Here is a 21333-nt window from a genome sequence, read left to right on the forward strand (position 1 = left end):
ATGTACTGTATTGTATGCTGAACCTATGGAGGCACTGATGTGTTGGTCTGGTAAACCACTCCCCCTTGAAAACATTTAATTTCTTCCCCGCAGAATGAAATGAAAGTGTGTTGGTTGGAGTGTGAATGCGTAGAACTTGATACTGTGGTACACTCCATCTCTGCTCTTGTACAGCAGGTATAGGCCTATAAGATTTGTTATCCGGATTAGGCTGGTTGGCAGATGGAGTGATTGCACACTGACAGTTGATTTGTACCCTGCTTATCAGGAAGAATCACAGGACAAAAAATGGTTAAAAGGGGACTTCTCCAAAACCACCCTATTACTAATTGTGATTCCTGTTTTAAGTCATATTTTGTCACAGTAGTGTTTAGTCTACTGCATGTAATGTATGACTAGCCTTGGCACATGACATTTGTTTAAATCAAATGTTTATCCTGTCTTGAACTCGGACAGAAGTGGAAAGACTTTGATCAAAATTTACAGATGAAATGTATCTTTGGTCTTAATGCCAAGGTGGTGCACCTGCAGGTGATGTTGGCATAATACTATGCCATAATTATTCTGCACATGAGCAGAAATAAACGGGAGTCCCATAGCAGGGAATTCCTCAGGCATGTCCCAACAGCAGCATTTCTATTGTTAACTAGACTGGGTGTGGGGCAGATTTGCAAATGCCAACATCTGCTACTGTATACGGTACAAAAGAAAAACGTTTAACAGGGTTACTGAGAAGGTGCGTGTTCAAGAGCTGTTGTCTTTCTGGTACATGTAAATGCAAAGTTTAGTTTCATTGTGCTAAACACCAAACATTGTTGTAAATGCATGATCTCATGCTCTGCCAGTTGTGCTCTTTTATTTGCATACTTAAAATGTCATATCACCACACCAAGTCAAGAGAGTCGGAAGGCCTAGTTCTTGACAAATGGCCTATTATGCTGATAATAAATTAAATATAGGCCTTCTGACTTTGACAGCACACCACAAAATGTAGTAAAATTTGAAATAAAGAAATATAGTGGAACAAAAAGTACCATGTTATGAGGCAGGTAATGGTTATGCCTAGATAATTTTACATAGCTATACAGTATGTCTGACATCGGTCATCTGTTGACATGGTGTCCTGGTATGGACCAGCTACAACACTTCGAACCAGAAGTTTGGATAGTACTTATTACTACCAGTGCGTTTTTCTGCTCTGCAACACCATGCCTTTACTTGCATGTGAATTATTTTGTTTTGACGGTACTACCGTACTTGTACTACTGTTCTACATTTTTGTCTAATGAAATAGGCTATTCGTTTAATCACGCAAACTGCATTAACTAACAGAGATACCATAGGAGTCTCAATAACAGGTATAAGCAATGTTTAATGTTTAGTAATGTTTAATGTAGCAGAAGAGGCAATTCCCTCTGCAGACCCCAGAAACCGACAGGTAGACCTACCTGCTGGGGTCTGGGGACCACCTATACCTGTCGGTTGCTGGGGTCCGGGGACCCCCTGCAGTACCTACCTACCTACCTGTCGGTTGCTGGGGTCTGGGGACCCCCTGCAGTACCATAGCCTACCTGTCGGTTGCTGGGGTCCGGGGACCCCCTGCACCTTTTGGGTGTTCCAAAATAGGACTATAACTTGAGTGTACAAATGAAATGGAATTGGAACCGGTATTTGACATTAAAACGTTTGAGAATCACTGGTTTAGAAAAACAATCTGCGATGTGGACCACATCATAGAGTTAAGCCTGGTCGAGGCGGGGACAGGTTTATCTCCGCCTTTAGACCACAGCATGAGTGTCCATAGAAGGAGACGTTGCCAGACTCCGTAGAATAGTTTTGCGCGTAACAGATTGACCTAAAATCTGTAGCCAAAATATAGCAGCTTCATTAATCAATCTGTAGCCAAATTATAGCAGCAATTAATTAATCAAAGCGATGTTTGTAAGTATAAAAACATGAACAAAAATTGCTTTCGGACGTTTTTTATCGTTTAGCGCGTTTAAGAAAGTATAATAAAAAAGAGGGTAACTGGGTAAGTTTCACTTTTCCAATATTATGATGCAATGTACGTAGGCTACATAATGTATAGGCTATGCTCTTGTTTATGCCGATACGATTCGATATCTAGACCATAAGATAGCCTAATGTTGATCAAGCTGTTTTTATTCCTCGTCTAGCCTACTAAATGTTAATAGGCTACTTTCTGTTGCAGCTGCCTGCGGATCATTGAATTTGAAGACCTCTGGAAAGATGTCCAGAGATCTAAACCAGGTCTAATCCATCCGTAGTCCGTGTGTGTTCTCATGCTGGACATTGTGGACAACATTCTCTGAAAAGTCATCATCTGCCAAGGGGAGGTCTGGTCAGACGTGCTTGGTGAAGTGCGACCTCCATACACGGCGATTAAGGAGGAGTATAGGTCGTTTGGGGGGGTTGACCAATAATATAATGCACCGCTGAACGGGGCATGGAGATGCTGCGTCGCTCATCAGTGTTTGCGGCTGAAGTGATGGACGTATTCGACCGCTCACCCACCGACAAGGAGCTCGTATCGCAGGCCAAGGCTCTATGCCGGGACTACATCCACTCCAGACTGAACCGTGCTGGGATAGGCTGGTCCAAACCTGAGCACGGACTGTCCGCATCAGGTGGCACCATTGGAGAAATATCGTCGGTGCTTCTTTGGCTGGGTATGTGATCATTCATGATTGGCCTATAGCAGTGGTCCGTTAACTTGATTGTTATTCTGTGTGTGTGTGTGTGTGTGTGTGTGTGTGTGTGTGTGTGTGTGTGTCACGTGTGTGTGTGTGTGTGTGTGTGTGTGTGTGTGTGTGTGTGTGCACGCGTGCGTGCGTGCGTGCGTGCGTGTGTGTGTGCGTGTGTGTGTGTGTGTGTGTGTGTGTGTGTGTGTGTGTGTGTGTGTGTGTGTGTGCGTGTGTGTGTCAAGTTTGGTGTTATAGCCTGCATAATCACCCAGTTTTCAAGAGTTTTCTTCTTTTTTGGAAATATCACATCTACAAGCTCACAACATACTTGTTGAGCTTGTAGATCAGCTATTAAACAGTGTAAACAGGCTTCGTGTTAACTACCTTGCTGGGTCTGGGGACTCTCTGGGATCTTTGGGGGTCCCTGCCCTCCCTGGACCTTGGCCTATATGTAGTGATGGATGGCCTTCATAACCATATTCGCAACATGATAGATTCTACAAAGGTTTCATCAACCTGCAGGCAGTTGACAGTAGACACAATCTTATCCAAGACAATAAGATAATATATAAAAAACGATAACCTAATAAATAAGTTATAACTCTATAATTTAAATATATGGAGAACTCCATTCCATATAGCTAAGAATGATACATTGTTAAATATATTTACTTATTACTTAGATTAATATGTAAACATCTATGAATAAGCTTTATAAAAAGCTTTAAGTAAGACCATGTCACCCAGGCAATGAATATCACTTATATCAGCTCATAATTGTTTTGTTTTGACCAGGCGATGAGTTGGAGTACCTACGTCCCAACATTTATCGTAATGTGGCTCGGCAGCTCAATATCACAGTGGCATCAGAAAGCGTGGTTTCTGATGCCTTCCTGGCAGTGGCTGCAGATATATTCTCCACAGGTACAATTTTCAAATATGCATGCAGACAGTTTTCTTTTTTAGCTCTTCATCTTTGCCACATTAAATTGGTAGGGTAGGCTACAACAATACATTTGATTGGATAGAGAAATATATACATACATAGATATGTCCATCCATCATATTAGTTAAATATAATGATAATATGCTCTCTCACACACACACACACACACACACACACACACACACACACACACACACACACACACACACACACACACACACACACACACACACACACTGGTGAATTGAATACTTGACACATTTTGAACTTAACAAATGCAGCACAGCCGATTGCGCCCTTAGAAGCTCATTGTTTTGCTTTAATTTAGACAGGAGAAACTGCAGTCCTTCACCCAACTCAACAATACTGAATGTTGAGGCTTTAAGATGGACACAGTAATTCAGACCAACAGTCCTCAGAGTGGACAGCAACACCTCTTTGTTAATCCAACTCGAGAGAGGGGTAACATTTTACCACTGTCTATAGAGTTGAATTAACACAGAGGATTTTTGTTGTGTAGTGTACTGTATACACAACACAATCCTGTGTTAATCCTGTGCAGTTCTCTTCACATGGAGTGGACGTACTGTAATTGAGCCTAAGGGAGACAAACAAAATAGATCCCTTTTCTGTACACAGACAGGTTCAATGTTTGCTTTACATGGAGGAAAAGGAACAAACACATGTGCACACAAAGACACAGCTGAACAACACTGTATCCAAACTAAACCACCGATGTGGAAAGAAAGCTTGCACACTGCAATCCTGTGTGTTTTGCTTAACTAGCCAATCTACAAACTTACAACATGCATCGTGGTGTTCCACCACGTTGTGTGAACAGATCTCCTATTTTGGGTGTACGACACAATTGTGCGACAAAGCACCAAATCAGGCTTTAGAGGGAAGTTTGTTCTGCTATTGTTCCCTTTGCAGGAAAAGAGCTTGTACAGTGAACATGTCTGTCTGCCCCATATTAGGTTAAATGTTCCCGGAGTGTGGTCATTACACACAGTTAAGTCCCCACCCAGTGAGTTCACTCATCAGCACACTCCTTTCCTCAGGGAATACAGTCACAAAGCACTCCGCTCCATGGGCAACTATACCATAAGCCTGGTTTATGTTCTCCCCAGAATATAGGGACGCTATAGGATTCATGTGGTTATATACCCAGCTTACTGACACATTCTTTCAACTATTTATAGTACTCTGTTTGAACATGTTTGTACTATTTTATGCATAATATAGCCTACTGTACAATGGCAGTGGTTTAAATTCATACATACATTTGGATTGACAGTTTAGCTAAGCATAGAGTTCACCATCTAGAGAGGAAGTCCTGAACAGGAGTAGATTATATAACCACAGACTTGTTCGATGAGTAAAACAAACAAACGTCAGTGTGTTCTCCACACTGTGTCCTTATGCACGGGCAACAGCAGAGGATGTCAGTGAATGGGTTATCTGCACCAATGCAGATAGCCTCATTATAACTTTGCAGCAAATTGCTGGTCTACATTCTCACAACATGCTGCATTGTGATGTGTTGTGAGCCTGTAGATCTGCCATTCTGGATGCTGGATTTTCGACCCCCAGAGTAGGAATGCTAGGGTTGAAGTGATTATCAATGTTGAAATATGTTGAAAAATATGCGCAGTTGTTACTATGATAATGCGTGTGCTGTACAATATGTGCTATAAGTATTCAAACTTGAAGTTAACTCATCCACGTAGTATCCTGTAATAAGCACAGTGGAACCATCTGGTGTTAGCAAAGCAGAGATACATTTGGTATCAGTTACATACTGGCAGTCCTTGTAACAAAACGTTCAGACGAGGAATCTTAGAGTGAAAAAAACATCTTCAGTTGAACAAAATTACTTTGTAAACAAGTCAGTTGAAGGTTGAAGCACACTAAAACAGAGGCATCACAGGCCATTAAACAAGGAGAAAACAAAGAGAAACAACAGAATCATCATTTATCTAACTTTGTGAAAGGATGACTATTCTAAATTATAGATGGAAATGAGACAATTTGTATGTGATGGATGTTTACAATATCAGACTTAGATAAAGGCATTATTAACATGTGGGTTAATTCTGGAAAAAATGACCTGATGACTGATCTAACAGAAGAATGCATTCTGGTTACTTCAAGCTTTGTTCCTGAGGTTTCGTCTTTGTCTCTAGAGAAAGGCAGGTTGGCCGCTGCTGGGGGTTATATAACTCTAAGACAGTGCTTTCCAAATCCTTGGAAGGCCAAAAGCTGAGACCCCCCATCACGTGTGCACACACACGCACGTTTCTCAGACAAGTTTAGATCAAACAATGTTAAGTACTTCACAATGATGTTCCAATAGCTGTTTTGTTGTATTGACTATAAGTCTTGTAACTTGTTGCATCTCTCATCTGTTCCCAGGTGTGACTTGGGGAAAGGTAGTTTCTCTGTATGCCGTGGCAGGAGCTTTGGCAGTGGACTGTGTCCGGCATGGCCACCCAGCCATGGTCCATACCATTGTAGACTGCATGGGGGAGTTTGTCCGCAAGAGTCTGACCTCCTGGTTGAAAAGGAGAGGGGGCTGGGTAAGGGGAAGTTAGATTGTTGCTTTTCGCTTTCACATTTTCATTATTAGTTTAACTTCTTGAACCCTATCTGTGTGCCTATTCTGGGCATGTCATAGGTTAATATTAACATTTTCACTTTTTCACTTCAACTTCTCAAGCATTTTCAAAATGACAAAAAACAAGATTTTTCAAAATACATTTAAAAAAGGATAACACAACATGCCATGATGCGACACATGCAATTTGTACATAAACTATTTACAAATAGCAAAAGTATAAAACAGCCTAGGCCTTAACACCATAATGCTAACTATACCATTCACTTTTGTCATTGTTATAGTTGTAGTGCGGACTTGAATTAGAATTATATTTAAAACAATATATTTTAATTAAAATCCTTGGTGTGAAAGGCACTTAAGAGTTACAGGGTAGTTTGTACAACCAGCTATAATATGTCTTACCCGCCTCCACACATAATCAGTAGGTCTTACCCTCCACACATAAAACAGAGGTTATCCCCAATTTCAATTATATACAGTATGTGTTCAAATTAATACCAGCTCATTGATCATCATTACTTTGGGCAATCTATAAGAAAGCAGTGCATGAACACCTGACCTTCATTTAGGTCTATTGGGCATTATAAGCCTAAAAACTTCATAAAACAACAACAACTTTAGTTGTGATCTTCAAAAATCAACTGTGGTAAATGAGAGGCGCAGGAGCTCAGGCAGAAAAGGACTGGAAAAGTGCCTCTCTGTCCATGTTCCGCTCTGTTGGCACTGCATAAAAGTGAACAAAAGCTCTTGTACTGATGCTTAAATGGTGCATTTGGGGGGAATGCACAAAATAACTGAAACTAGTCAGTCCACCGGGTAGACCGGGTGCCCTGTCTCTCTGCCTCATGTTTGTTTACTCTCGCAGATAATTAGGGTGTCACAAAATGGCAAAATGACACAATGCCTTGTATAACCGACATCCCGGGTGATGAATAAGATACCTATTTTCTGGGGATAATTATAATGTGTGATCTGTGAGCGCACGTAAGAGTTGTGATGGTAGCACGTACCACAGTTACTTAACTAACAACTTATGAGCTTAAAAGGGATCGTTTAGATTGGGCAGCTGGACAAAGGTTTTAGCACTTATTTCTCAGTACATTCTTCTTTTATATGGTTGCATCTAAAAATCTCCCAACTGTTTAGGTGGTTTTCTGAAATATGTTATGTTGAGGTTAGAGTCAATACAGTCACTGGGTTACAGTGTTGTCTTTGGCGTTGGAATTGCATATTTGTGGACTAGTTGCATAGCAATAGTGTGTGACTTAGCCAAATGCGAACGAAAATAGTAGCCTGGGTACCGAGGCTACTTGTGACTAAATAATAACTATATTGGATCCATTGGAACACACATTGTTTTTTCCATTTCCTGAAAAGTAACAGCTGTTTCTGGACGACTATATCAAATAATAACTCAATATGTTACCATTAAAATGCTTTTTCCTTGGCTCTGTCTACTGACCCACTTATGAGGTTCCACATGCAAAACTCTACCATTGTATTATATTATTAATTATTAATAGAGGTGCTAAATGTATGCCTTTTCCTTTGCCAACCCAGGTGGATGTAACGAAATGTGTGGTGAATACTGACCCCAGCTTCCATTCCCACTGGTTGGTGTCTGTCGTCTGTGCCTGTGGACACTACTTGAAGGCCATGGTGTTTTATCTCCTCCGGGAAAAGTGAAAGATGTGATTTGATACGCTACAAACAGATTATTGGCCAGCTGTAGTCTCCCTCACCAACATAGTACAACCCCGCCCCATTGAAGAAGTAACCACTGCCTTGGCTTGGATATGTTTACACTTGAGGACATTTGCACTGAGCCTGCATGAATGATCACCCTTCACAGACGACATGGATTTAGCCTAATCTCCTCGGCTTCACATGCTAGACTAGAGTATGTATTTATTGTTAACAGTAATATTATGACACACTCACTCAATGATATTCAAGCATTAGTTCATTACGTCACATGCTCGGTGTATTTTTTGTATACTTTTTTAACTAGGCACTGAGAATTTAGGCCTATTCTCTTTTCCAGACTTTATTAAATTGGATACTCGCTGCCTGAAGCTGAGATTTGCTCTCCTAGTGGTAGAAATGATAATTATGGGGAATGGTAATTAAAGCTTTTACAGCTTAATTTATGAACACAGAAACAATAAAAACAAGATTTCATACAATCTAAAAGTTAAAACAGCAATAATCAAAGCAATGCACAATACCAAATCAGATTAATAAACACACAGATATACCAGTAAGACGCATCCGCCTCGTTGATGGCAGACTGCTGGGCGAGCGAACGCTGGTGCTTTGACATGGGGGGGGGTCAGATCAACATGGAAAGAATTCTGTACTGGCCATATAAGGAGCATGTATTTAGTGTACAGGGTTTGATGAGGTCAGATCAACATATTATGGAATGTCAGGTTCTGACATATATCCATATATGGAGATCTAAGGGTTTGAGGTCAGATGTGGAGTTGCTGGCCAATATTGATGACATCAGGGATATCCATATATAGGCTTAATTGTGACAGCAGATCGCATTTACTATGACATCAGATGTCATAGTGATGTCACGAGACCTGGGAACCATATGGGGGCTTTCCCATGTACAGGTTTGGGGATTTTGAGTGATACACTGACTGACTGACGGGAATTGCACGTTTTCATAGTAAATGCAACCTGCAGTCGCAATAACAGTAGGAGTTATACTTGTTACTGTCAGGCCTATATCTGGCCAGATAGCATACCTCGGTCTGGCACTGGTCTCATTTAGTCAGACACAAATTGATCTAATGAAAAGGAGACCAAGAAAGGTCACATGCCATATTATTGAATGATTGATTACTTTATTAACAGTTTGCAGAAATAGTACAGTTCATACAAGGTCTATAAGAGGATTCAATCAAAACCCAAGAAAGCCTGGCTTGTTTCCATGACTTGTTTCCATTGGGGTCCATCATAGGCTATACAATTCTTCTGAATCTTTAATGACATACAAATATACAGTAGGCTATTTACTATGCAAAAACATCATGTATAAACGGTTGGAAATATAAATAAATAATATGTACAGTATTAAGGAAGGGGGGGGGGTTGACTTTTTACTGGGGCCATGCAGTTTCGAATTGCAGCCAAGTGCTCTGTTAAAAATGATGTCTACAATATACTTAATGCACTTAAGTGTGTGTGTGTGTGTGTGTGTGTGTGTGTGTGTGTGTGTGTGTGTGTGTGCGCGTGCGTGCGTGTGCGCGCGCGCGCGTGCTGCAAGGTGTGTTTTCTGGACCATTTGTTCATTTCTACGTAATTGTCGCCTTTGTAATTCTTGGGCTTGATGCACTTTTATTGTCTTTGATTTAATTTTACAAATAGAACATAATGTGAATAATCTCACGTTTTGTTTGGCATGCAGCACTGAGTGTCTTACGAAATAAAATTAAAAAAATAGTTTAAAAAATGTGTCGGCCTTGTCGTGTAGCTTTTTGCTTTGTCATTTCGATGTCAAAATACAGAAGCAGCGGCGGGTAAACAAACAGTCATGGGATCATTGGGATGGAAGACACGTTGAAAGGGTTTGTTTACAGATGGTGGTCGCTGCCTGCTTGGCGCGATGCGCTGATCTATAGAACATGTGTACAGCACAGGGCCCATTGGAGGACACACACTGTCACCGCAGGCATGTACACGTATCGTCTCGTGGAAGTGAACCCGATCACTCCGCCCAAAACAGAACGCCTGATTGGAAGTGACCAGAAAGGTCCCGCCTCCTCTACGAATTCCGCAAGAAATACGGTCTTCCCATTGGCCAAGTGGTCAACGGCGGAGTGCATAACAAACAAGATAGGCTAGGCTGAAGACCGTCGGGATGGATGCAGGTAGGATGCATTTGTTTGTTGGAAATAAGTATTTTTTTCTCCCCTTTAGCTGCTAAGCTAACGCCCGAACTGTCCCATTATTTCGTATTTGATGATTCTGTAACGAAAACACCTCCGGCAGCCGCCGGCAGTCCCACAACAGCACACACAATCCTCCCTGGTGCTTTCTTTAGCCTAGTTGCCATTAGCAGGCTAACGTTTTGGACCAAAGCTAAAGTGTGCTAGCTTGTGCTGTAGCCTCTATAAAAGTGTGTCCTGCGGTCTTCTCGCATTGACAGCTAGTCACACAACTTAAATGTCACATATACGATTGACTGCCACATAGCGTCGTTGTTAATAGCCCCGTGGGAAGTTGTTATGCTGCGATTGGCTTTGCTGTGTGCCCTTGGTTGGATGGACTGGTCATGCTAATGTTACGCCCATGATGAGACAGTCAGTGCATTGTCACCATCAGAGTCATTAGGTTCACACTGAGTCTGACAAACTTCTGACATGTAGATACAAGTCAGGAGAAAGTTGATTTAGAAGTCTATAATAAATAAAGTCACTGGCTATTCACCGGTAAGTTTAGACCTAAGCTAAAGCTAAATGGGATCCAAAACAATAAACTATATTTTGTGTTTTGCAACCTTATGAGCTAATGTTGAGTGCGTGACGTGTTTATGAACCCTCAAAGCACACAATATGTTTATTAACTACTTGTTGCCAAGGATAAAAGTTTATCTCAGAGTGACTAACTAGTCTATATTGTGCCAGGTGGTGTTTTTTGTATGAATTAAGGTTAGACAGCCAAGCATTGCAAAAAATAAGGTCCAGTCTCAAAAGGTATCCATGACGATCAAAACCAAATCAAATCTGTTGCTTAATCATAATAATGTAACGTTCAAAAGACTAAAAAAGGAATAAGCTAACACTCAAAGGTGTTATTTAATCATATAATGTAATGTTCAAAAGACTCAGTCGTAAAAGCATCGAACACTCTTGTTTGTTTTAATCTTATAATGGTATATTGATGATAGGCCTAACTAAGCATGGTTTAAAAATATTAACATTATACCCATTAGAGCTATGGACCAGAGCTAACCCAACCAGTATATATGACTATGTGCCTTCTGGCCAATTAACCCTTTCTTGCAAGAACATTATTTTAGTTGTAACATACCAGTCTGAGCTGTCCTGACAAATGTAAGTTCAAAGGGTTTATGTTTTGGACAAGGGCTGAATAAGATGTGCTCATCGTTTACATTTAGTGACGCATCATCCAGTGTTCTTTCCCTACTCAATCAAGCTTACCCCCTCGAACCTCTCACAAAGTTGCCGTGCAAGTTATGTCTGCAAAGACTACGGTATAGATGTGTCATGTATTTCCTTACTTGAAACGAGTTCATGTATACCCCTGACACACACAGCCTGCATTCCATTCACTGAAGTGCCACATTGAAACTGGCGATGAGCCCAGTAATCGTTCTAATTGCATTGAAGAAGTCATGTCAGGTCTAGAGTACTTAATTGTGATTGCAGGTTTCCTCTTGCAGATCCATGTTGTTTCTTTATGTTTTGTGAAGCTCTTTGGGGCGTAACTGAATATTGGACAAGATACATTATACACACACTGGTGACATTATTAAGGAAATCTAGGATCATACATCTGTAAAGCAGGTACTTAAGGACACTTCAACCTAAAAACTAGAAATGGAAAAAGTGAACGGCACGGCTAGTTGTCAGCTGAAGCTGAGGGCCGATGGGTAAGTAGGACACTCTTCAAATGTCACTTACCCCCATATCATTCATGCTTGTGTATGCTTGTTTAATTTCAGCTACCCTGACATACGACACACTTCGCTTTGGAGAGTTCGAAGATTTTCCTGAGACCTCAGAACCTGTGTGGATCTTGGGGAAAGAGTTCAGCGCACTCACAGGTAGCATGGCACAACAATTGGTGTACTAGTACTTTGGTCCTTTTGGACCAATGCTGTGCTTGACTGTACCCTGTACTGTTTGCATCTTATTGTCTAATAAAATTATCAATCAATCAATCATTTGTGATGAAAGGGAGAGAATGAGAATACCAGTAAATTTATGACATGAGATGATGAGTGTGAAATAAGTGTGTTAAAGTATGGAAACCAATTCACATTCAGTTTATGTGAAACATAATGCTGCATGCTGATTTATTTTCTTCCCTTTTAGAAAAGGATGAGATTTTGTCTGATGTTACTTCACGACTCTGGTTCACATACAGAAAAAACTTCCAGCCAATTGGTAAGTTAGCCAAACAGTATAGGCTTTGTTGAGCGATCAACACCTTTCCCCCCCCCCCCCCCCCTTTCTTTCATGTTTCTGTTAAATTGTAGCTTATATCGTATGTGACATACATTGTATTACAGGAGGGACAGGACCAACATCTGACACAGGCTGGGGTTGTATGTTGCGATGTGGCCAGATGATCCTTGCAGAGGCCTTGGTCTGTAGGCATTTAGGCAGAGGTACGTCTCAATACTGACATTTATTTGTTTTATCTGCTTTTGATACCGTCAGTCTATGCATGGCAGTAATCACCTAAAACCCAAACTATACATAATTACATGCTCGCCGAACACTTGAAAATAAGTTGTTTTCTGTGGCTGACACCGTCAAGGATTGAAGTACAAATTAGGCTTAAGTCGAACTTATCTTTGCAGAGCCATTTAACTAAGTGACTGCACTGTCTGGCACAAAGTACTGTTCTATTCAGAGAATACCACGAGGAGCTTGCTTTAACTGATAACTGCCTGTTTGTCAGACTGGAGATGGGTCAGAGGGCAGAAACAAAGAGAAGAATACATCAGCATTCTCAATGCCTTCATTGACAAGAAGGACAGCTACTATTCCCTCCATCAAATTGGTAAACCCCTAACATATTAGCATGACAGTCATACACGGATACTACTTGAAATAATGAAATTACACTTTAATGTGCATTTTGTTTTTCTCCATTTGCGCTGCAGCCCAGATGGGAGTTGGAGAAGGAAAGTCCATAGGGCAGTGGTATGGACCAAACACGGTGGCACAGGTTCTAAAGTAAGCACAGCTACATCCCAGACCGTGAATACACACAACGTTGACACACAGCAGGTCACCCAGACATTGCATCAGGCCAGCACTGTGTTGTATCTTTTTTTATCTGCCTGTATTATCCACTATCACAGGAAGATAAAGACAAAGTCATTGTCTATTCATTAAAACTTTAGTGAACTCAACTTATTGAATAATGTTGTCAATGGTGATAAATAATTGCGATGTCATATGTCTTTATGTAAATTGTAAGTATTGATTTTTCATCCATACTCAAATTAATGGAACCCAGTTGCGTTAAAAAGAAAACACTACTGACTACTGTATGCTTTGTGGGAGAAAAAGTGGCCCAAATTACTTATACTGTCTACTGTATACTCAGGAAACTGGCAATGTTTGACTCATGGAGCCGATTAGTGGTACATGTGGCGATGGACAACACAGTGGTGATTGAGGAGATCAGTGAGTACGATCACCTTTCTTTTTTGTTTTGGAGGAGTAGGGGAGGGGCATTTCACGATTTTGATTCAGTTATGACAGACAGGCAAAACCACTACAGCTGTGGTTAATGTTTTACCCCAGTTATTGCACTGTGGTAAAACAGTGAATGAATCATGTTGATGTGAGACATAGAGCATATGTGCCAGGCTACAAAGTGCATAATTGTGTTGTTTCTAATGATGATAATTGTGATAATCAACTAGATGAAAATTAATACAGGACAGGAATCTAATCAATTAGTTGAAAAGCACATCAAATCAGGAGACATCTTAAGGTGCAGTTTAGAGTTGTAACTTAAAAAGCACACCTCTGTACAATTATTTCTTTACTGGGATGGGAGGGCAAGATTTATGAAGAATCAATGAGCGTGTCCTCATGCTAGGAGTCATCCAATCACCAAACGTTCCAAACGAGGCAGGCACACTAAAATAAGTGGATTTGAGCCCATGGCCACACTTTTGACTGCATTAAACACCACCAGAGTTGTATACTGGGAATCAGTTAGAATCCAAAATTATACATTGATTGTACAGTAGTTATATTTTTTACTTACAAACTCAAAGACAGCCTCCTCAGATAAGCCCTAACAAGTCAATATACTAAGACAAACAAATATAGTATTAGAATGTTGTTTTTGGTTCAGAAACGTCGACATTGTTTTTCAGAAACATTGCAGAAACATAACATGTCAATGTTTTTGTCCCCCACTAAACCAAAATGAAAATGTGATTGGATGACTCCAAACACAAGGTCAAAATGAAAAGCAATGTGATTGGATGGGCTGCCTGGTGACTCAGCCAGTTAGCGCACAGACCATATGCTGATCAAATCCGACCCTCGTCCTTGGTTGGTTCCCTGTCTGACACTACCCTTCCTGTTTAAACTAAATAAACCTGCTCACTCACACACACGATGAAATCCTAGGGGAAAAAAATCCACAGCTATTCTGGCTGTTTTTTTTGCAGAACGTCTTTGTATGCCTTGGCTGGACTATGGAGGAGCCTGTGCTCAACCAGATGGTGCAGGGGAACTTAACGGTTGCATGGAGGGTGCCTGTGCCCTGGCTGAAGAAGAGACAGCCCTCTGGAAACCTCTTGTCCTGCTCATTCCTCTCAGGCTGGGCTTGAGTGACATAAACGAAGCCTACATCGAAACCCTGAAGGTGACACACAATCAACATATCTGGTTTATCATGGAACTAAATGGTCAACATCTCCATAGCAGTTAGAATCCTCCATGGTGCATCCTCCTTGCCCCCGGGAAAGGAGGATGCACCATGGAGGATTCTAACAAAATGAACTAAACTAAACTCACAAAATCTAACTTAAAAACACAATTTGCGATGTTGTTCACGGGAGGGTGATTTCTGTTGCTGCACAAGCAACTCTTACAGAACTGGGAAGGATATGACATTTTCTGCACACATAAGCCAAATTCCAATACCCCAATTTCTGCCGCCTCCATCCTACAGTGGCAGTGTTACGGTGAAATTGGTTAATGTGACCATCTTATGGAGACATGGACTACACATAACGTCACTGTCCATAAACAAATCTATGCGGCTAATATTTATGTGTCCTAAATACCACATCTCGGCAGGTCACCAAACTGCAACAACGCCATGTTTGGAGGACGTCCTGGTTAAACTCCTCACTGTCTCGGAAAAATAAGTGCCTAGCAACTTCATGTGTATCGGACACGTGTAGAAAGGGTACAATTCAAAGACAGTACAGGTCAATACAAAATCTGCTAAGAGGATAAAACCAGAAAAAGTACTAAGACTTGTTTACATGAGGGTCCTCCTTGTCAATTCATCAGAACATTTAAAGACATACAAGTATACACTTCTCTGCTAAAAAATATATCCTCATATAGACTGTTCGAAAAAAGGGGAAATGTGTACAGTGTACCTGTGAACAGTAACCGTTCAATTCTACACCGTCCCAAAGACAGTTGGGGTTAGCAGTGACCGGGACTATATGCATTTGGGAAATTGGCATTATGACAAAATTGGGAGACAAATGGGAAAGACAAATTGAGTGGTTTGTAACTAACAAATTGTAGCAAGCAACCTCTGCAATGCAGTATATGGAGTGATGCTTCAGCTTTCAGCTACTGGCTGCCAACACACCATTCACAAAAATGTACAAAGAAGGCAATATCATCAGACAAGTATCTTTTGGTTTATGCTTTCCAAATTACATGACTACATTGACTAGTTAACTATACAAGGTTAATGTGACATTTGAATTTACTGTAATTTCTCATTTGATATGGGTGGACATCTAGGGCTGTATTTTGCGTACCAGGTCTTATTCCATAACTTGAGTAAACTAAAGACCTGGAGGCGTGATCAATGCCATTTGGCTATTCTGAGTGGCCAAAGAGCATTGATCACGCCTCCAGGTCTTTAGTTTACTCAAGTTAGGGAATAAGACCTGGTACTTGAGACACGCAAAATACAGCCCCTAGTATCAGAGCAAGCTCGCCCACAAGAACTATTATCTGAATTAAATCAGTGCAATGTCAGATAAAACTTGGGTTTCAATACACTCTTGTCTGTTCACAGCAATGCTTCATGCTGCCTCAGTCCTTGGGTGTTATCGGAGGGAAGCCCAACAGTGCCCATTACTTCATTGGTTATGTCGGTATGTTCTGCTTGTTGGTTAGATTAACTAATGTGGTCACCGGTGGAGCTTCCATCATAAGTAGAGCTACCCCTCAATGAGCTCACTTCCTTTTCAACCTTACAGGAGAGGAGCTCATCTATTTAGACCCTCACACCACCCAGCCTGCAGTGGAGCCATATGAAGATGGTCAAGTCCCTGACGAGACGTACCACTGTCAGCACCCGCCTTGCCGCATGCACATCTGTGAACTGGACCCATCCATTGCAGCGGTAGGGACTCTAGGACGATTCAGATGAAAGGAAAACCTGAATAAAATGAGCTGAGAAATATAATAACCATAGCACATGGCTCCTTATGGGTGTTAACAATCAAGCAGTTAAATATATCATGCTGAGCAGGCCCTTGGATCAAGGAGGGAGAAGAAAAATACGGTTCATTATTTTGCCACATGACACCAACTCTTCTAAACACTCCTGGTGGGAGTGGTCTCTGCCAGGATTAAAATGCCCCCATCTACAGGACACAAGATGTCACTGAATGGTTTGATGCATATAAATAAATCATATGCTGGCCTGTGACTTTCATATTCACCAGATCTCAACCTAGTTTAACACCCGATAGATTTTGGACCGACATGTTAAGACAGCGCTCTTCACTGTCATCAAAATGCCAAATGAGGCGATTACGTTTTGTGAGTCACACCACAAAGCATTGTGAGCTAGTACATTTTGGAAACATTTAATAAATCTTGTGGGGGTCCCTGGGACAAAATATTTTCTGATGGCCAAATACATAAACTTGGGAAACCACTGTGTTAGATAATGTTGTATCCCTCCAGTACAAGTTCCAGACACTTATACAGGCTGTCAAGGTTAACTGAAGCTGTTCCGTTAGTGTCCGACCTAAGAGTAAGACACTTACTTATTCCTTTGTCTATTCTGTGATGCCTAAGCCTGTATACGTTCTTGTTGTCCTTTTCTAGGGCTTCTTCTGCAATACCGAAGATGAATTTGACGATTGGTGTATGCGCATTCGAAGGGTAGGTCTCGGTCATCATCTGCTGCTGCTTTCTATTCAGTTCAGTAAGAGGATAATTGACATCTGTTCTGTTTCCTAGCTCTCCTGCAAAAAAGGAGGCTTGCCCATGTTTGAGCTAGTTGACAGCCAACCCTCTCACATGGGACTCAGCGTGGATGTCCTCAACCTCACACCCGGTACATATTTTCATTTGACTGATTTTGTATATTGTTTGTCAGGCAGAAACCTTGTATCTCCATAGTGAAGTTAGTTTTTTCGTAAATGAATGCCCTACTTCATCGTGCAAGTGCATATAGACGATCTACAAGCTAACAACGCTCCATGGCATGTTGTGAGCTACATTGGATCTTTTGGAACCGATTTCCTTCCCCATTTCCTGAACAGTAAAGGGTTTGGAACTACAAGGTTTTGCACTGACAGCATCAATGTGTCCCTAATACATAGATTATACAAAACTAATGACCCGTTTCATCCCTCCCCAGATTTCTCAGACAACGACAGGTTGGAGCGGTTCTTTGACTCGGAGGATGAAGAGTTTGAGATCCTGTCCCTGTGAGGGAAGGAATGAACAAACATTATACTGTTTAAGTTGTGCCCTTAACAGTATGCAGACAATTCTTTGGATTTCTTCTCTGTATCAGGAGGGAAGCCAAAAAAGGGGAAAATGAAGATGACTGGTGACCTTGTCGAGCCAGTCCAGCACCACCATGGCGTAGTCATGTGTCACAGCGTTCTTCTAAACAGCCCCTGAATGCTCTGTATCAAAACGGAGGCTGCCTTGGTGGGAGGCAGTAGCAGGAGCTCAGGATAAATTCTGTATGCACATCTTCACAATAAGCATCTCCATTTGAGTCTTAACACTTTAAATGTTTATTTTGAAGTGATATGGTGCCTTCCCGTCTCCATAATAATTTGCCATAACAGTTTTGTTTTTAAAAAACAAATGGTTCATGACACACATGGCTTTTCGCGGTTTTGTCACTAATATCTCAAGTCTGTAACAGCCTGTAATGAAACCAAATTTTAGTCGATTTTTCAGACAAAGCTGTATAATTAATTGTTCATGCAAAGGTATCCTTGTCCTGTCTAAAGATCTGTACACTAGTTAATTTGACAATTATTTATTTACTCAACATGTAGACAGATGTAATGGAAAAGAGATACAATAAAATGAAAATCTTATTACATTTGTTTCTCCTGCATTATAATTAATATTAATCATGTGCGCCCTTGGTTGGTCCAAATGTATTCATTGGTCCAAATGTATTCATTTAACCTGAAAGTGCAAAAAGGAAATATGATCAAGACTTCCTTTGACTGAAAATATTATAAAATGTATATTTCTAGGTTGAAGTCCATAGTTCCCCAAGTGGCTGATTCTCAACTGTGTTGATGATATTTAAACTGTGGGTCCTGATGTTGGTGTGAACATCTTCAATGCTTTGGGAAGCATCAATTACCTAGAAGGTAACGCATGCAATGTTAAATCATTAGATTATTGTTCTCTTTTGCCTATATAAATGGAACACAAGTAATGAATCCACATGTTTAATCGTTCAACCCTGATTCATACCTGCCAGTTGATTGCAGGGTCTTCCATCAGTTTCTCAAACTTCTGCTGGACTGTTCTTTGGAAGACACTGTTCTCATATCTCTCTTCGCCAAACTGCCCCCTGAGTGCTGCATCATTTGGATTAAGTTTTAGGAACATCACCAGGTCTGGCTTTGGCAGTCCCACGTCTGGGTGCTTGCACCAGTCCAGACAGAACCCCTGTGGAGTAGAAGGCAGAGCATCACAATAGCCCCTGTCTCACGAGCTTGTGGATGGATGAATTTGCAAAAAAGCTTAAGCACTCACTGGTTTGGCACTGGTGAATGCAACTCCAGAGAAGGCATACCGATCTATAATTAGAGTGGTCCCTTGTTCCAACTTTTCCTTCATTAAAGGCCTGGGAATCACAAGGGAATTAATATTCAGCCTTATCAAAGCTTGCCAATTTATAGCAATTGCTTAACCTGCATGTATTACTCAAATGTGTTGTCTGCCATACACCAGTGGTTCTCAAGTGAGTGCCTGGAAGGTCATTGAGAGGGTTCCATCTATCAAAATCAGTTTAACATATGTAACCCATATTTGTACTTATTTTCGAATAGCCCATCTACAAGCACAATGTGTTGAGTTTGTAGATCGGCTATTTCCAAAAGATTTGGAAGGCTTGTGAAAAAATGTTATGTTCAGAATTCATATGGGGGTCCGCCGCCACATACATAATACAGGAGCCTAGCTCTGGTCTTTAACAGTAGCCGATTAATTTGGTGGTTATTTATTGACACAAATGTTTGAGAACCACTGATTTACACTACGGTTAGTTAGCTAATGTTTTCTTACACAAGTTCCCAGCGATTTGCAGAAAACAATAGGTGCACTGTGTGGTCCTCCAAGTTGCTTTTGTTTTCAAGGTAGGCGCTGATCAGCTGTCCGATCTTAGTGGTTCTATCTGTCAAAACCCAGACGGTGGTATGGTGAGTTCATGGTCATTTCCAGGTCCACAAAGAGCGGAGTGCATGGTTACATTACATTGTGTTGTCTGAATATATCTTACCGGGAAATCTCATCATCTCAGCTGGCCGTCCACTTTGTTGCAGGGCTTGCACTAACTTGCTACATTGTGTCGTTTTCCCGGCCTTGTCTACTCCTTCCAGCACAATCAGAGCTCCTCGTTTGCATGCCATCGATCCAAGCAGTGTGGAGGATTGCCGTATGGGTATGATTATGCAGGTATGGTCTACTGACAATCCAAATATCTTCTGTAAACCGGCAGATTTTCCACCGATTGCGCGCTCTTTCACTGTGCAAAATGTCAACAAAGGAAGTGACATATGCACAGCACGCATCCTTTTCCGGTAGAATTAGCTTAGAATGTATTTTGGCCATGATTTTGGCACACATTTACTGTTTTCGTAGTTGAAAATGATATGTGATCGTAGGGGTTTTCCCAAAAATTTGAATAAATAAATAGATAAAATTAACCAGCAATTTGACTGTAAATGTAAAGCATGGACTCAGTCAATGTTTTTTCATGTGTCAACACTTGTAAGCAGCATGGCTGCCACCTACTGTTGATAAAAGCCTATTGCAATGATTAATACTGGTTGCAACAGTAATACAGAAGAATGACAAAAGTACTTCCATAATATGCATTTATCACATCATCACATGACCCATGAATGATCCCCTTTTTGACAGAAACGGCTTGCTATCGCCTATTGAGGGAAGTTTGTGTATATTCGCTATTTCCTTTGATCTTTCATATAGGACCAATATGAAAGTATTGGATCATTCATTTTCATTATACATAAATAACACACATATAGATTGTTTTTCTGCTAGTGCAAAAAAGTACACTATATATATATATTAGGGCTGTCAAACATTTTAATCAGATTAGCTTAAAATGAATTCATCTTGATTTTTTTATTCAGCATATAAGAGGGTTATAGTTCTATTATTGTACATACAATTACATAGACAAAGAACAAATTAATCATGATTAATCACCATTCGAACTATGTCCACAACACAATATGCCATGTTTCTCTGGTTATTGTTGTGGGAATGGTAAGTGGTGTGTCAGAAGGTGGATATATACATTTTACATATGTATGTATGTATATGTGTATGCAATGTTTCATTCTTTATAACAAATCCAGTGTGGCAGGATAGTCTCTCACCCCGATGTCGTGCTATGTGATTTGAGCCTCTGCCTATGTAAATTATGCAGCCTTTTATGGCAATAACCAACATATGTTGGACATCCAAATAGGGCTAGATAGTGCAGAGTCGATGGGATTATGGGATGTATGGGGCGGGTCATCCAAGCACAAAACATGTTTAATAGACAAAAAGACAACTCATTTTATTAGACATTGGTGTCTTCTTCACAACATGATAATT

At 40.8% G+C, this 21333-nt stretch overlaps 3 protein-coding genes across 4 annotated transcripts; 2 read left to right on the forward strand and 1 right to left on the reverse strand.

Annotated features, from left to right (window-relative positions):
- Positions 1 to 1839: 1839 nt before the first annotated feature.
- On the forward strand, positions 1840 to 9737 carry boka (BCL2 family apoptosis regulator BOK a). 2 transcript variants are annotated; one of them, XM_080769923.1, is made up of 5 exons: positions 1840 to 2032; positions 2213 to 2690; positions 3501 to 3629; positions 6067 to 6230; positions 7832 to 9737. In XM_080769923.1, the coding sequence occupies exons 2-5, from the start codon at positions 2468 to 2470 to the stop codon at positions 7955 to 7957; spliced, it is 642 nt and encodes a 213-aa protein (XP_080626049.1). In that variant the 5' UTR covers positions 1840 to 2032; positions 2213 to 2467; the 3' UTR covers positions 7958 to 9737. The 2 variants fall into 2 exon arrangements, with proteins under 2 accessions (XP_080626049.1, XP_080626048.1); XM_080769922.1 differs by having other exon boundaries at positions 1840 to 2024.
- Positions 9738 to 10091: 354 nt separating this feature from the next.
- atg4b (autophagy related 4B, cysteine peptidase) lies at positions 10092 to 18067 on the forward strand. Its single transcript, XM_080770386.1, has 13 exons — positions 10092 to 10155; positions 11973 to 12074; positions 12346 to 12417; positions 12543 to 12641; positions 12938 to 13039; positions 13143 to 13215; positions 13592 to 13671; positions 14676 to 14872; positions 16280 to 16358; positions 16464 to 16609; positions 17323 to 17379; positions 17458 to 17554; positions 17861 to 18067. The coding sequence occupies exons 1-13, from the start codon at positions 10146 to 10148 to the stop codon at positions 17932 to 17934; spliced, it is 1188 nt and encodes a 395-aa protein (XP_080626512.1). The 5' UTR covers positions 10092 to 10145; the 3' UTR covers positions 17935 to 18067.
- On the reverse strand, positions 18060 to 20222 carry dtymk (deoxythymidylate kinase (thymidylate kinase)). The gene is made up of 5 exons (XM_080770387.1): positions 19982 to 20222; positions 19768 to 19876; positions 19237 to 19327; positions 18952 to 19149; positions 18060 to 18838 (listed from the first exon to the last, which is right to left on the reverse strand). The coding sequence occupies exons 1-5, from the start codon at positions 20109 to 20111 to the stop codon at positions 18722 to 18724; spliced, it is 645 nt and encodes a 214-aa protein (XP_080626513.1). The 5' UTR covers positions 20112 to 20222; the 3' UTR covers positions 18060 to 18721.
- Between the last annotated feature and the right edge of the window lie 1111 nt (positions 20223 to 21333).

Source organism: Protomyctophum bolini (genome assembly GCF_963924005.1).
Source record: "Protomyctophum bolini genome assembly, chromosome: 8".
NCBI lineage: Eukaryota > Metazoa > Chordata > Actinopteri > Myctophiformes > Myctophidae > Protomyctophum > Protomyctophum bolini.